This window comes from Accipiter gentilis, chromosome 32 (genome assembly GCF_929443795.1).
Source record: "Accipiter gentilis chromosome 32, bAccGen1.1, whole genome shotgun sequence".
In the NCBI taxonomy this organism is placed as follows: domain Eukaryota; kingdom Metazoa; phylum Chordata; class Aves; order Accipitriformes; family Accipitridae; genus Astur; species Astur gentilis.
This window is the reverse complement of record NC_064911.1, coordinates 10,518,627-10,531,786: the sequence shown is the minus strand read 5'-3', so window position 1 is coordinate 10,531,786 and position 13,160 is coordinate 10,518,627. Positions and strand designations below refer to the sequence as shown.

The 13,160-nt window shown below is 36.6% G+C and overlaps 1 protein-coding gene across 17 annotated transcripts in view; it reads left to right on the top strand.

Moving 5' to 3' along the window:
• KDM6A (lysine demethylase 6A) overlaps window positions 1-13,160 on the top strand; it is a 168,517-nt gene that overhangs the window by 112,826 nt on the left and 42,531 nt on the right. For 7 of the 17 annotated variants that reach the window (XM_049834991.1, XM_049834983.1, XM_049834988.1 and 4 more), the window contains 8 exons: window positions 2,840-2,966; window positions 5,670-5,768; window positions 6,135-6,354; window positions 6,917-7,051; window positions 7,493-7,648; window positions 8,302-8,397; window positions 11,132-11,236; window positions 11,848-12,243. In XM_049834991.1, the coding sequence (XP_049690948.1) occupies window positions 2,840-2,966; window positions 5,670-5,768; window positions 6,135-6,354; window positions 6,917-7,051; window positions 7,493-7,648; window positions 8,302-8,397; window positions 11,132-11,236; window positions 11,848-12,243 (1,334 nt within the window). The remainder of the gene's footprint in view (window positions 1-2,839; window positions 2,967-5,669; window positions 5,769-6,134; window positions 6,355-6,916; window positions 7,052-7,492; window positions 7,649-8,301; window positions 8,398-11,131; window positions 11,237-11,847; window positions 12,244-13,160) is intronic. The other 10 variants (XM_049834997.1, XM_049834999.1, XM_049834994.1 and 7 more) reach the window with 3 other exon arrangements.

Below are 13,160 nucleotides of genomic sequence, written 5' to 3'. Positions count from 1 at the left end.
TGTCCCAGTATTCTTTCTCCAATTGTATTCAGCAGTTACATAAAGAAGAGTGTAAGAATAATGTAAGCGTAGAGGTTCCCAAAGCACACTCTCTATGGTTTTTGTCTAGGGGCATTCCTAGCTAGTGTCCCCATAATTGGATGAGACATCATGAGATGCTAAAATAGGGAAGAGGCTCATCTCTTCAGAGACTGAGATGATGATGTTTATCAGGGGAAAAGCAACTGCCACAAGTTCAGCATGAGCTAGGCTATCACATCCTCTTGCTGAGGCAACACAGGGATTTGTTAGAAATTAGATTGTAAAGACCTGGAAATGCACGTGGAACATTTGTGAAGTATGGACAAAATCTGCATTTTTGTTTATCACATTAGAAATGTCCCAAGAGTGGAAGAGTACTCAATATGCTAGTTGAGAATTTGAGTTAGGTCTTGCAAATGGGAAACTGCACAGCTTACCAGTGCTTTTCCATCACCACCTTTCTCTATGTTCTTCATTTTATGCATGAGGAAAAGAGAGATCCAGTTTCCTTTGCCTGTGCTATTCTAGTAGAAAACTTGTTTGTTCTCCCTCACCCTCTCTTGCTTTCTGCCTTTTTCACCTCCCAGTGCAGGAAGATGAAATCAGGAAGCAACCCTTGTTTCAGCAGTGACACTACATAGGGTTTGCTAGTTCTCATTTCTGTCTCCTAGAAATAGATTCTTTCTTTTTATCAGTGAACCTCAGTAAAGATCTCCTGAAGATACGACGTGTTATCTTTCAGTCTGGCAAGGTTCTGATGAAATGGAAAAACAGACATCACCACACAACATTTCCAAAGATGCAGGAAATTGTTTAATGTATTTTTTTACCCTTGTTTATAATCCCTGAACTGTTACCTTTATCTCAGGCTTTGCCTGGCACCCAATACATTTATCCTCAATGTACAGTTGGGCAAGTGCATTCTGATAACCACCTACACATAAGCCTTTTTTTCTTAAAGCATGAGTATTTTCTGTGTGCTTAAGAACTTCAGTGACTTGGGATTTGAATCAAAATCATAGGTTGTTTATGAAGTCCATGAGAGAAAATTGTGTATATGTCTCTGCAAAAATTACTGGGAGTTTTTCCTGGTTTTTTTTTTTTTTCCTGATAGATAAGGTTTTGACTTGATCCTTCTTCAGACAAGATAGATTACTCTTTCTTCAGCACTGTAACCACTTGGCTTCTAACCTGATGTTTCTTGCAGTCCATGAAATATTCAAACTTCTGCCTCTGACCAGTTTCCAAATGATACTTCTTAAAACACTTCAGGCACATGTTGTTCAATAGATAAGGTTTTCTTTTACATTGCCTTTTTAAAGCTTGGAAGTTTGCCTTCCATTTGTGAAAGTATTGCTGTGACTGTTAACAAACAATATGCCCATGGAATAACAAATAAGCTGTATAGAACAGGTAGAATAAAATATTTAAGGCATAGTCTAATGACAGAGAGGGAAGTAAGGCTGCAAATCTCATCAGTCCAGTTCTCAGCCTTGCCTACTTTGTCTAGCATTTCAGATGAGATTTGAATCCAATCTGGATCTTTTGTGTCGTATTACTTGTTCGTGTAGTTAGACTGTATCAAAAAGGATAAGGTTAGGGTGCTGAAGTTTAGCCGACAGAGGTTTTAAATAGACATATAGTGCAGCTTTGTGTACAACTCTGTAGGTAACTAAAACTGTATACAAACCTGGGGTATTTTATGAAGTTGGTATCATAGTGTTCCACAAGGGACTGTTTGTGGGTTGGACGCTATAAAAACATAGGGACAATCTGTTGTCACACCTTACATTTTATAAATGCTGGCTGAAAAGCAATGGATTGTTAAGACAAATACATGGAGGTAAAGCAAACAGCAAGGCATTGCTGACCAGTGTGGTATGTAGTGATTTCAGCAAGTCAGCTGCCTGCTACAAAGGTTTTCCTTGTACTCATGATATGAGTGGCAGAGAGATGATTTTGTGGCTGCTTAAAGGAATTCCATCTAAGCATAAAGGCAGATGAGGAGCAGCTTGAGAAGATGATGAAGGTGCTTTGTTTGAAATGGTAACCAAGCCTTGCATCAGTGTTAGAGCAGTGATGCATTTTAATAGCATGTAAAAGATTATATGGGAGCTTGAATTGTGGGAGGCCTTTAAAGTGCAGATGAATAATTTGTCTAATGAAAGAAAAAAAGGTATTTGAAAGAATATGATGTGTGGTTAGATGAGGAAATAAAACTATCTTTTCAGCAGAATTTGTTATGTAGATGAGAGGTGATTGCATTTGTCAAGGTGAATGGAAGAGATGTCGTAGCAATGAAGATGAAATGACAATGTAAGAAAGATTTAAGTGGAGATACAAAAATTCTTACCAATGTTCTGTTGAGGAATTGTCCAAATATACATACAGTATAAATACAATCATTTAGAAGAAAGGGAGTAAACTGAACATAATACGCAGATAATTGATTTGTGTGATGGAGAATGGTGGCATTTTTCACAATGACAGGGAAGGTATCTGTGTTCAGAGGAGGAAAGAGTTAACGTTTTCAGAAGATTGAGCAGTTCATAATTGTGCTACTAACCTCACAGAAAATTACTTGAACCAAAAAAATGCCTTAAAAGTACCTGAAAGTAATTTTGACTTAAGGTTCTTCTGTACTGTAATTTTAGTATAGAACTTTAAAAGTTTCATTCATAATATTGTATGTAAGTGATATGATTGTTTGATACTCCTATTTTTAAAGAGGAACTAATGCTATGAATATCCTGCTGTGCCAAAGTGTTAAATGGTCTTAGAGAGTTTCACTTCTGCCATTTATGGATTCTTTTTGTAGGCTGGATGCATCACACCGTGGATCAGCTTGGAGACAAGGCAACCAAGGAAAGCTATGCTATACAGTATCTCCAGAAATCTCTAGAAGCAGATCCAAATTCTGGTCAATCCTGGTATTTCCTTGGAAGGTAAGAAATTACTTCATAGACACTGTAACTGTATTTGTAAACTTTTTGAGGATACTCACTATTGTGAGTATCTTATTTCGTTTTTCTTCTTAATACTTTCAGAGGAAAATGAAGGGAAAGGATATATGTATCTACTGAAGTCTAGTTTTCTGGAAAGTGTATGAAAAGACAAGGTGCTAACATATTTGGGATGAATATAGATTAGAAGTTGAAATGAATTATGTTACCCAAATGGTCCTGCTTTTTTTTTGTAGTTATTATTTTACACACAGTAATCTGAGTCTGCCCTGCCTGGTTTTATCTGTTCTTCCTACCACATCTTCTATTCTCTCTCTCTTTTTTGGTAAATGCTCTGTAAATGTTGTTACTTTTCTTCATACCTTTTTCACAATTCTTTATGTCTTTATTTGCTCAGAATCTCCCGTCTAATCTCAAATCAATTTTTGCATTAGAATACAAATATTTTCCCAGGTACACATCCATTTATAAACAGTATATATTGCAACTAAATATTAGGCCAAGATGGCTCAGATTGATCCATTCTAATATCTATTTAAGTGTTGTATTAATTCTGTACTATCAGACAGTATTTTTTTACTTGAAAATTAACTTGTTCCAAGATGTAAATCATACAAATTTGATGACTTTTCTTGGTTTCCTTTTGAAGAAAATTGAGTACTTTGCACGAATCAGCAGTAACTCTTGAAATAATCATAATCAGGTTTTGGAGAAAGCTTTGAGGGCAATTCAACTCCATATGTGAACAGGGCAGTTCTGTTGAGAAATACATGAGAAAGGAATGAAGCAAAAATAAAACTCATCTCCTGACCTCAGTATCTTCCAGCTGACTTTCTTGAAGGTTCTGGTCACATACAACTGGAACATACTTTAGTTTTTGTCATCCCAATTACGTGCCTCCAGCTGTTGCTGTAAGAGAGGGCTCTTTCACCAGCTGTCTGCAGGCTAAGGGAGAAACACCGGCACTGAGTGTGAAGGGCAGAGGGCTGCGGCAGGTGTGCAGGGAAAAGGGAAAATGAGCCAGGGATGATCTGGCTCATCTTACCATCCGCTGGGCTGAGATCCTGGTTTTTCGTTAGTAGTCCCATTCCACGTGCCTTGAGGTAGTTGAGTTCTTATGCAGCAGCAGGACGTATGAAGTATGTGTGCGCAGCTGCTGTGCTCCTGCTCCTACTGTGCCACGGCTTTCACGTGGTTACGGTGAAACTGCGGGCCATGCAAACAAAGTGGGGAAACGCAGGAAATGGGGAGAAAAATCCAGTGGAAGCATCTCTTATACTCTACAGGGAGGACTAGAGCAAAAGTGTTTCTGTGCCCCATTCCTCCAGTCCATCCATACATTGGCAGCAGGGGAGGAAAGGAACAGGGTTACAGGGTTGTGCATTTGCTTTTCCTCGTCTAACCTCCTCAGGTATTCGTGTTATTCCTTCCTCTGCTGGTTGTCCAAACTGGATAGCAAGTTGGTTTAAAGCTACATTTCAAAAATACTCCACCATCACACTCCTCCCCCACTGAAAAAAAATCCGTCACCCTCTTTTAAGTTTTGCTTGGTGCTTGATGTTGGTGCTATCCTAACCACAGTCTCCATGTATCTGATAAGCAGGCAGATTGAAACGTGTCTGTTGGAGCTTGGGTTAGATAGTGATTAAAATGATCATCTGAAACATTGTATTCAGACTTAATGGAGGTTTTTAGGCGAAGTATTGCTACATTTTATTGTATTCCTTTCCTAGCCTGCCTCAAGAGTACATGAAAGAGGGTAGCATGTTTGAGAAACCTTTGCCTGCGCTGTTCCGCTTGGTTTTTATTTTCTACTAGAATAAATTTTCTGTTGTTATTTATGTGTTTTGAAAGCTGTCAGTTCTTTTTCCAACAGTGAAACTTATTACAAACAATATAAGAAGCAGAGCTATTATAGATTAAACTAGTAAATGTATATATATTTTTAATTTTGTATTTATTTAAGCTTTTAATTTTAAAAAGGTAGGTATTATTTCATGTATATTGTAGTTCTCTTTAGAGTTCTGATATTTCTGCTTATAATGCCAGAATACCTTTGAATTTTTACGTGAAAAATATTCAAGTAAGAAATTATGAAAAATTCCAGAACAGCAAGATTTTTTTTAAAGAATTTCATGCTCTATATATGCAGCAAAACTAACTGCTTTGTTGTTCATTACTTGAAATCTTACTGAGATGTGAGAAATGCACATTAAAAGTTTCCCAGGCAATCAGAAACTGTCCTAATTGAGTTGGTCAATATCTCTTAATAATTCTGAAACACTTCTTACAGAGCATGAAGTTTCATAAGCATTTGTTTGATGAAAATAGGTAACTTAATTGTTTCTTTATAATGCAGATAAATACTGTTCTTATTGACTGATAAGTTACCACAAATGAAACAAATATAAGTCCTTAAAATATGGTATGACTCTTTTCCTTGAAAATGCAGAAAGCTAGGGTTTAAGCAGTTTTGATGTACTTTTTAAATAAATAATTAGTAATACATGTTGATTAAGATGTTTGAGTCTGCTTAGGCCTGGCAGTCAGAAACAGCAAATGTTTTGGATTCATCTAGATTAGTATGTATTTGCAAGACTTAACATTTATCAGATCAGTCTTGGTAAGCATCCTCAATGATTACCTTCTATAAATATTACCAAAGTTCTTTTTTTCTTCTCCCAGGTGCTATTCAAGTATTGGGAAAGTTCAGGATGCCTTTATATCTTATAGGCAATCTATTGATAAATCAGAAGCAAGTGCAGATACATGGTGTTCTATAGGGTAAGAATGATACAGGGTAATACAGTGATATAATTCAGTGATAATATATAAAAATAAATAATATCAGCTTTTTAACTCTTTTGTGTTCTCAAGAGAACCGTAAAGCTTTTTTATTTATACCTTCATGTTGTCAGACTTGTCTGATTTGAAGTTTAAATAATAAATTTATATTTGCTTTCTCAATTTTTTAAAATACTGAATATGCTACATATATGAGCTTTGCATATTAAGATTTTATGAGTTGTTTATGCTTATTACTGTGGTTAATGTAACGGCAAAGTTTATTAAGGGTTTGGGGGGGGTATTTGACTTGTTTGTATTTTGACTTTGTTATTAATTCTCAACTTCACTAATCTTTCTATTCAGTGTGCTGTATCAACAGCAAAATCAGCCTATGGATGCTTTACAGGCCTATATCTGTGCTGTACAATTGGACCATGGCCATGCTGCAGCCTGGATGGACCTAGGCACGCTCTATGAGTCCTGCAACCAGCCTCAGGATGCCATTAAATGCTACTTAAATGCAACTAGGAGCAAAAATTGTAGTAATACCTCTGCACTTGCAGCACGGATAAAGTATTTACAGGTAAAACTAATGTTTTAAGAAGCGGGAAATAGTCTTCCAAATACACAGCAGAGGGGAGGGGAGAAGTAACACACAAGTTTAACTTGCAATTGTTTGTGGTGTGTATAACCTGTTTTCATGTGTAATGTAAGCATATCATAGCCTGTAATATTTTATTTCTTCATTTTTAAGTGGAACTTAATTCCTTATAAACCCTATTTTGCACATTTAATCAAAGCATACTGTTTTACATCACTTTGCTTTTTTCTTTGTATTGTCTACATTTTTAAGTTCTCATAACATATAGAGAGAATACGCACACACTATCTTTCACTCTTGTTTGCAATTTCAGAAAAAAAGGAATTATGAGACCTCTGAATCCAGAGCTCATCTTTGTTCTGATTCTCACAAAGGTTTATATTCTGGTTACCCTCTTTATACTTAGCACCTTTCTAAAACCCCAAATTTTAAATCTATCCTCTCTTTAAGACATAATTAGCTACAGCATTTAGGAAGATTTCATGGACTTGCTCTTACTAAAGTAGGCTTGTGTTAAATTTGCTTTTTACATAATTTTTCCTAGGCTCAGTTGTGTAACCTTCCACAAGGTAGTCTACAGAATAAAACTAAATTACTTCCTAGTATTGAGGAGGCATGGAGCCTACCAATCCCCGCAGAGCTTACCTCCAGGCAGGGTGCCATGAACACAGCACAGCAGGTGAGAAGTTGGGTTATGTTCTGCAGGTGCCCAGCTTTAAGGGTTCTTTACAATCGGTAGTGGTCAAGCTTATTTTATTGAGCACAGGACTGGCTTTTAGTAATAAAAAGCCTTTGATTTATTTGCAAAGGGTTATTAGATCAAGAAGCTCCCTATAATATGGGAGAAATATGGGGGTACCAATTTAGAACCTTTGTGGATTTTCATGATTTTAAAAGATTTCATCTTAAATAGAAATGCTGCAGTGGTTTAATAATCCCGTGAAAGGTACACATTCCTCCATTGATGACCATATGGAAACTGATTTTTCAGTTATTGAGATCAGCTTCAGAATATCTACTCAGCCCTTTTAATATATGTGGGCTGTTAAAATATATAACTTAAAGGAAAGAATTAAGAATATATAGAACCATATTTTTGTCTTCCTTCTGTGATTCATAGGCTTGTAAACCTCATCATCCAAATACTGAACCTGTACTAGGCCTCACTCAAACACCAATTTCACAGCAATCCTTGCCACTACACATGATTCCTTCTAGCCAAGTAGATGACCTGACCAGTCCTGCCAAGAGGAAAAGAACATCTAGTCCAACAAAGGTATATATTCTGATGAACTAAAAAGCCCCCTACCAAAATTATATGGAAAAATGCACTGAAATTATGCAGCATGCACAGAATTTGTGCTGTAAATTTTAATCCTTTGGCATCAAGGTGGGGAATGTTTTTAGGAATTTTAAAAAAACATTTTTCAGTGATATGTTTAATCAGGTTACAGTTCAGACAGGAAGCGCGTAAGGGCAATGCAGATTGATAGCGCTATACTACAATCATAGTTGTATAAGTGAAAAAGTACAATCGTAGTCTGATGATAGATAGAGAGGGAGACGATCATGTCATCCTGTCTATTGCCTTTGCTTATATTTAGAATTCAAGTGTTTCATCATCATGTAATAGCGTTACAGTAGATAAAGCATTCAGTTCTAAAAGTAGTGTACATTTAAGTTAATTGTGTAATTTGATTTGATTGTTTCTTGTTACGTTAGGTAGCATTTAACTTTTTCCTCTGACTACTCTGGTACTGTATGGGAATGGTAGAATGAGACTTGGCATGTTTTAGTATGTTCTTTGTTTATATTGTTGTTCTTGAAACAATGACTAGTTCTTTCATAAGTAAGATAAAATCTAGATAGTAAAAGAAATTATGTTGACCCTTTGATAGTCACCCATTGTAATGTAATGTTTTCTCTCAGAATACTTCAGATGTTTGGAGCAGTGGCCATACAGTGTCACATCCTCCTGTACAGCAACAAATTCATTCTTGGTGCTTGACACCACAGAAATTACAGGTAGGTATGTTGAAGATCTTCAGAAGTGTTCATATATTTTTTGTTTGTTTCTTTCATCCTTCTAAGAAAATAAATCTGGAACGTTTTTCAGTTTCACATTTCTGAAATTCAATGTGAAATACTTCCCAAATAATTCCCACAGTGTAATTCAAGTTTGCTGATATTTATGGCTTCTCTGTGCAAGATTAGTTCTGTAGTAAAATAAATGATCTCTAGCAGAAACTGAAGACTTACATTGTATGAATCTCATAATTTATGAAGAACATACAGTAATTCTTTTTTCTTAACGATTTTTTAAAGATAGATATGCAAATTGCCACACTTGTGTGCCAAGTGAGTTTTGCTACTTGCTGTAATGTAGGAGATACTGAAGGAGGTGTGGAAGTATTGTAATATCCTCTGTTTCCTCTGAGGTGGCTTCTTATATCAAATTGCATAAACAAAGATGCACATTCTACAAAACAGAATTACTCAAATGAAATCTGGTACTGCTTCTCTATATTTTAGGTCATCTAATATATTTACGTGAAATGCTAGATTTTATTTTTGAAATCATGTTTCAGATCATTTTGTTATGATGTTTTGTTGTCTCTTCAGTTCATTACGGCTTGCAGTGAGCTTCAGCAGGAATTCCATGTTTTGAAAATCAGGCCTAGCTGGAAACTCTTAACTGTGTATCACAGATACTGCTCTGGATGCAAGGAAAAATAGAAGGGAACACAGTGCAGAGATGGAAGGCATTCTGATTGACTGAGCAGTGTTCCCCTCAAGTCCAATATAGTTCTTCAGCTGTTTCTCCATCTGAACAATACTGGCTTTATTTATGATGCTGCATAATTTTTCCCTCCCCTCCCTTTCCCTCCACCTCCCTACCTCTTTGGTCCTCCCTAATCACTCTTCTGTATCTCTCTTCCTGTATTCTCATTATTTCTCTCTGCTTATTTTATATCCTGCTACTTTTCTCCCATTTTTAGTTTCACCTTTTCCTGGATCCAACTTCTTCCTCTAAGCATTATCTAAGTAGGCTTCTCTGTCTAAGTGCAGTATACTGGATTTGCTGGCAATACCTTGACAAGGTTCCAGGATATATGAATAGGAAAGCCAAAAAGATATGATGCAAGAGGAGAGTGAATAAAACCTTTATTACATCTTCTAAGTCAGTCTTTTAAAAGTGGCAACTTGGAGGCTGGATGGATATGGCACATAACACACACCAAATGGTTCAGCTAACAAAAGCAGAAGGGGAAAGCCACACAGTAGCTGCTGGGACTGCAGCGTGCCAGTGGAGGAGGGATAGGTGTTGGTTTCACAGAATGGATGGGCAGCACGAACAGTGGTGCCTGCAAAGCCTCTGCACCCATAGCGCTGGAGAGAAGCACAGACTTGCCTCTGCTGACGTATGTGCTGGATCAGTCTTCCTGATTCTTGTTACCCTATTTAGACATTTTCTAAAAAGCAAACTAACAACTGAAGAGCACTGGTTTGGGCTTCTGTGTACCTGGTGTGTGCACTCTCATGGAGACCCTGTTTTCAGCTCACAATCATGTATATCGATTAGTCTTATTCATTGCAGTCCCCTACAGAGGGACTTCAGAATGGAAGCTACTGTTAATCCAGGGAGTTTGGCATGAACCATCTTTAACCACTTTTTCAGTGTTGAATTATTTTTTTTACTAAAGTTGATAGTTTGCAAATACAATTTTTCAAAGCAGAATGATCGACAGTTTATTTAATACTCATACTTCAGTTCTATTTATGTATTACTAATTACAGCATAATCAATCAAAGGAGATGAGAAGGATGTAGAAACATGCAGACCCTGAAAGGAACTAAAGGAAACCTGATTTGTGTTTTGTTTTGGTGGGGCTTGGTTTGGTTTGTTTGTTGGTTTTTGTTTGGTGCTTGGGTTTTGGGTTGGTTTTTTGTTGTTTTCAGTTTTTGGTTTTTTTGAAATGATTTAAAATTATGTGAATTAGCTTAGTATGAAAGAGCAATCAAGAAAATTGTCTATATGTCACATTATGTGTAGGACAACTTTTGCCCTCCTCTCCACACCCCCACATCCCCCGCCCCGCTTCCTCTCTGATAGTGCTGTTGTGTTCCACAATTGTAGCATTTATGTCATACCACTTAACAGCAGCAGACTTACTGGTGGAATGATGGTGTGTCCTGAGTAGTTTAAAATGAATACAAAGATCAGTTTTTTGGTAAAAGGTACTTAAATTTATCAGTTGCAAATGAGTTCAGTATTGTAACCTAAGATATTGCTCTCTGTAATTAAGTTGTATAGTTTTCTGGGATTTTTTTTTTTTTTTTATTTTATGGAGTTTTCATGTGTGACTATGGATGAATTTACTTTGTGCTGAACAGTATTAATAAAAGAATAGCACAGTACAAAGAAGTGTTAAAAAACACATAATGATAATAAGAATTCTATATAATCATACTTGATTGCAGTTTTCTTTTATGGTACCAGTACACTTAATTTTAGTGTGGTGATAATATTTATACACTCAAACAATTGAGAAAGTCACTTTAGTTTTAGTAACTAGTAATAACGTTTGGTTATATAATAGCGTATAGAGAGATGTTTGAGTCTCCAATGGAAATCTCAATCATGCTTTCAGCTTTACAAGTCTTGTCTTCATGGATAATTTTTACTATCATATGCAAGAAAGTTATTAGAAAAGCACATGCAGTTTTCATGATTCTGAACTGTACTGCTGTTTTTCAGCACTTGGAACAGCTGCGTGCAAACCGAAATAATCTAAATCCAGCACAGAAACTTATGCTGGAACAGCTGGAGAGTCAGTTTGTCTTGATGCAGCAACACCAGCAGGTGAGAACAAAAATATTTTTCTCTTTTACAAAACTTTTGTCATTAATGGTGTCTGTTGTGTTTCTTGAATTCTGAAGAATTTTTATTGTACAGATTTCTCATGCCCTTTACTATGTTACAATAAGGCATCTTTTTTTGTCTGAAGTGTAATTGTGGCTTGACTGTTTGAAACGTAATGGGTTTAGCTGTGTTGTATTATAGGGCTATCAAATAATGTAAAAGTTTTCAAGCACGCTTTCAAACGAAACTGAGTGGACACATCTAAAAGCAGTCTTATTTGAGAAATACTTACTTGCAGTAAGCCATATTACAGCATATCTCTCCTCCTCTCGTTGTTCACTTTTCTCTCTCAGTGGCCAACTTCAGCAGTAAAATGCTAACACTCAAACTGAAGGGCCTAGAAGAAAAGTGTGCTGATAGCTTTACCTTAAAAGTCGCTGAGCGCATTTGTGAGCATGACAGACATTTTATTTCTCAAAGGCAATTGTGAAGATCTTAAAATCAGTATAAAATTGGAATTGACCAGTGCAATAAAGTACACAAATCTTGTACGATCTTTACTTTTCAAACTCGGCAGCTAATGTTCTTGTGCTTTGTTCATCTTCCGTTAGATGAGACAAACAGGAGTTGCACAGGTACGATCTACTGGAATTCCTAACGGGCCAACAGCTGATTCATCACTGCCTACAAACTCTGTCTCTGGTCAGCAGCCACAGGTTGCTCTAACCAGAGTGCCTAATGTCGCTCAGCGTGGAATCCGTCCCGCCTGCCCTGGGCAGCCTATGGCTAATGGACCCTTTCCAGCAGGCCCCATTCCCTGCAGCACAGCAAGAACGCTGGGTAGTACAGACACTATTTTGATAGGCAATAATCACATAACAGAAAGTGGAAGTAATGGAAACGTGCCTTACCTGCAGCGAAACGCACTCTCTCTACCTCATAACCGCACAAACCTGACCAGCAGCGCAGAGGAGCCGTGGAAAAACCAACTATCTAACTCCACTCAGGTATACAATTTCAATTTACTCCTAGAGTATGCTAAGGAAGCTTGATAAGCAAGTCGCCATTTGAAGTCTCTCATTTGTAAACACACATTTTCTGTTTCCTGAAGTTGATGACCTAGATGCAGATAAAACATAGACTAGGTTAAACATGCCTATTACTTTTTATTGTTAAAAATCTATGTATTAAATTAACTACTTTCAGGATAAAGGAAGTGATCATAAATCGAAGAGGGCAGTTACATACTGCTCAGCTGCCTACCTTGGCAGAAAAATTTCTTTAAAAAGGAATACTTCTACATCTTTTTGTTGCTTCTTTAATGTGAATTGTTGTGACTTTGTTTTTCTTGTAGGAGGAATGGGCATATTTCATGGGAAGCTGAATGTCATAGTTATTTTTGACATTACATTGTTGTCATGATGTAATCATTACCCATATCTTGTTCCTATATGATCTTTCAAATATTAATATCTAGCAATCAATCCCACAGAGTTACTTGCAGAAAAATACTATAATGTCAGTAAAAATCCATAGGGATTAAAGTGTGTAAGTAAGGGCGTTTTGTGTATATGTGTGTTGGAACTTGAAGATGGAGGGGTTTTTTTTGTTTTTTTTTTTGTTTTGTTTTTTTTTTTTTTTTAATTTCAGCCTAAATGTCTTTACCTTGTGGATATAACAAGGTGTTCTATAGAAAGATATCCTAGTGGTTTAATTCACTTTTACCAGGTGGGTTATACAGCTTGATACAATACTGTTTTCTTCCTCAAAACTGCATAAATTTCTTGTTTAGTTAATACTGCACATTAATGCTGAAGAGTTGAGAGTGGGCTGTGGTACAGATGTACATACGTGCTGAACTGCACATACACTGCAACAAAGGCTGAGATAATACTGGAACATCTTATGTAAAGCATGGTTATTC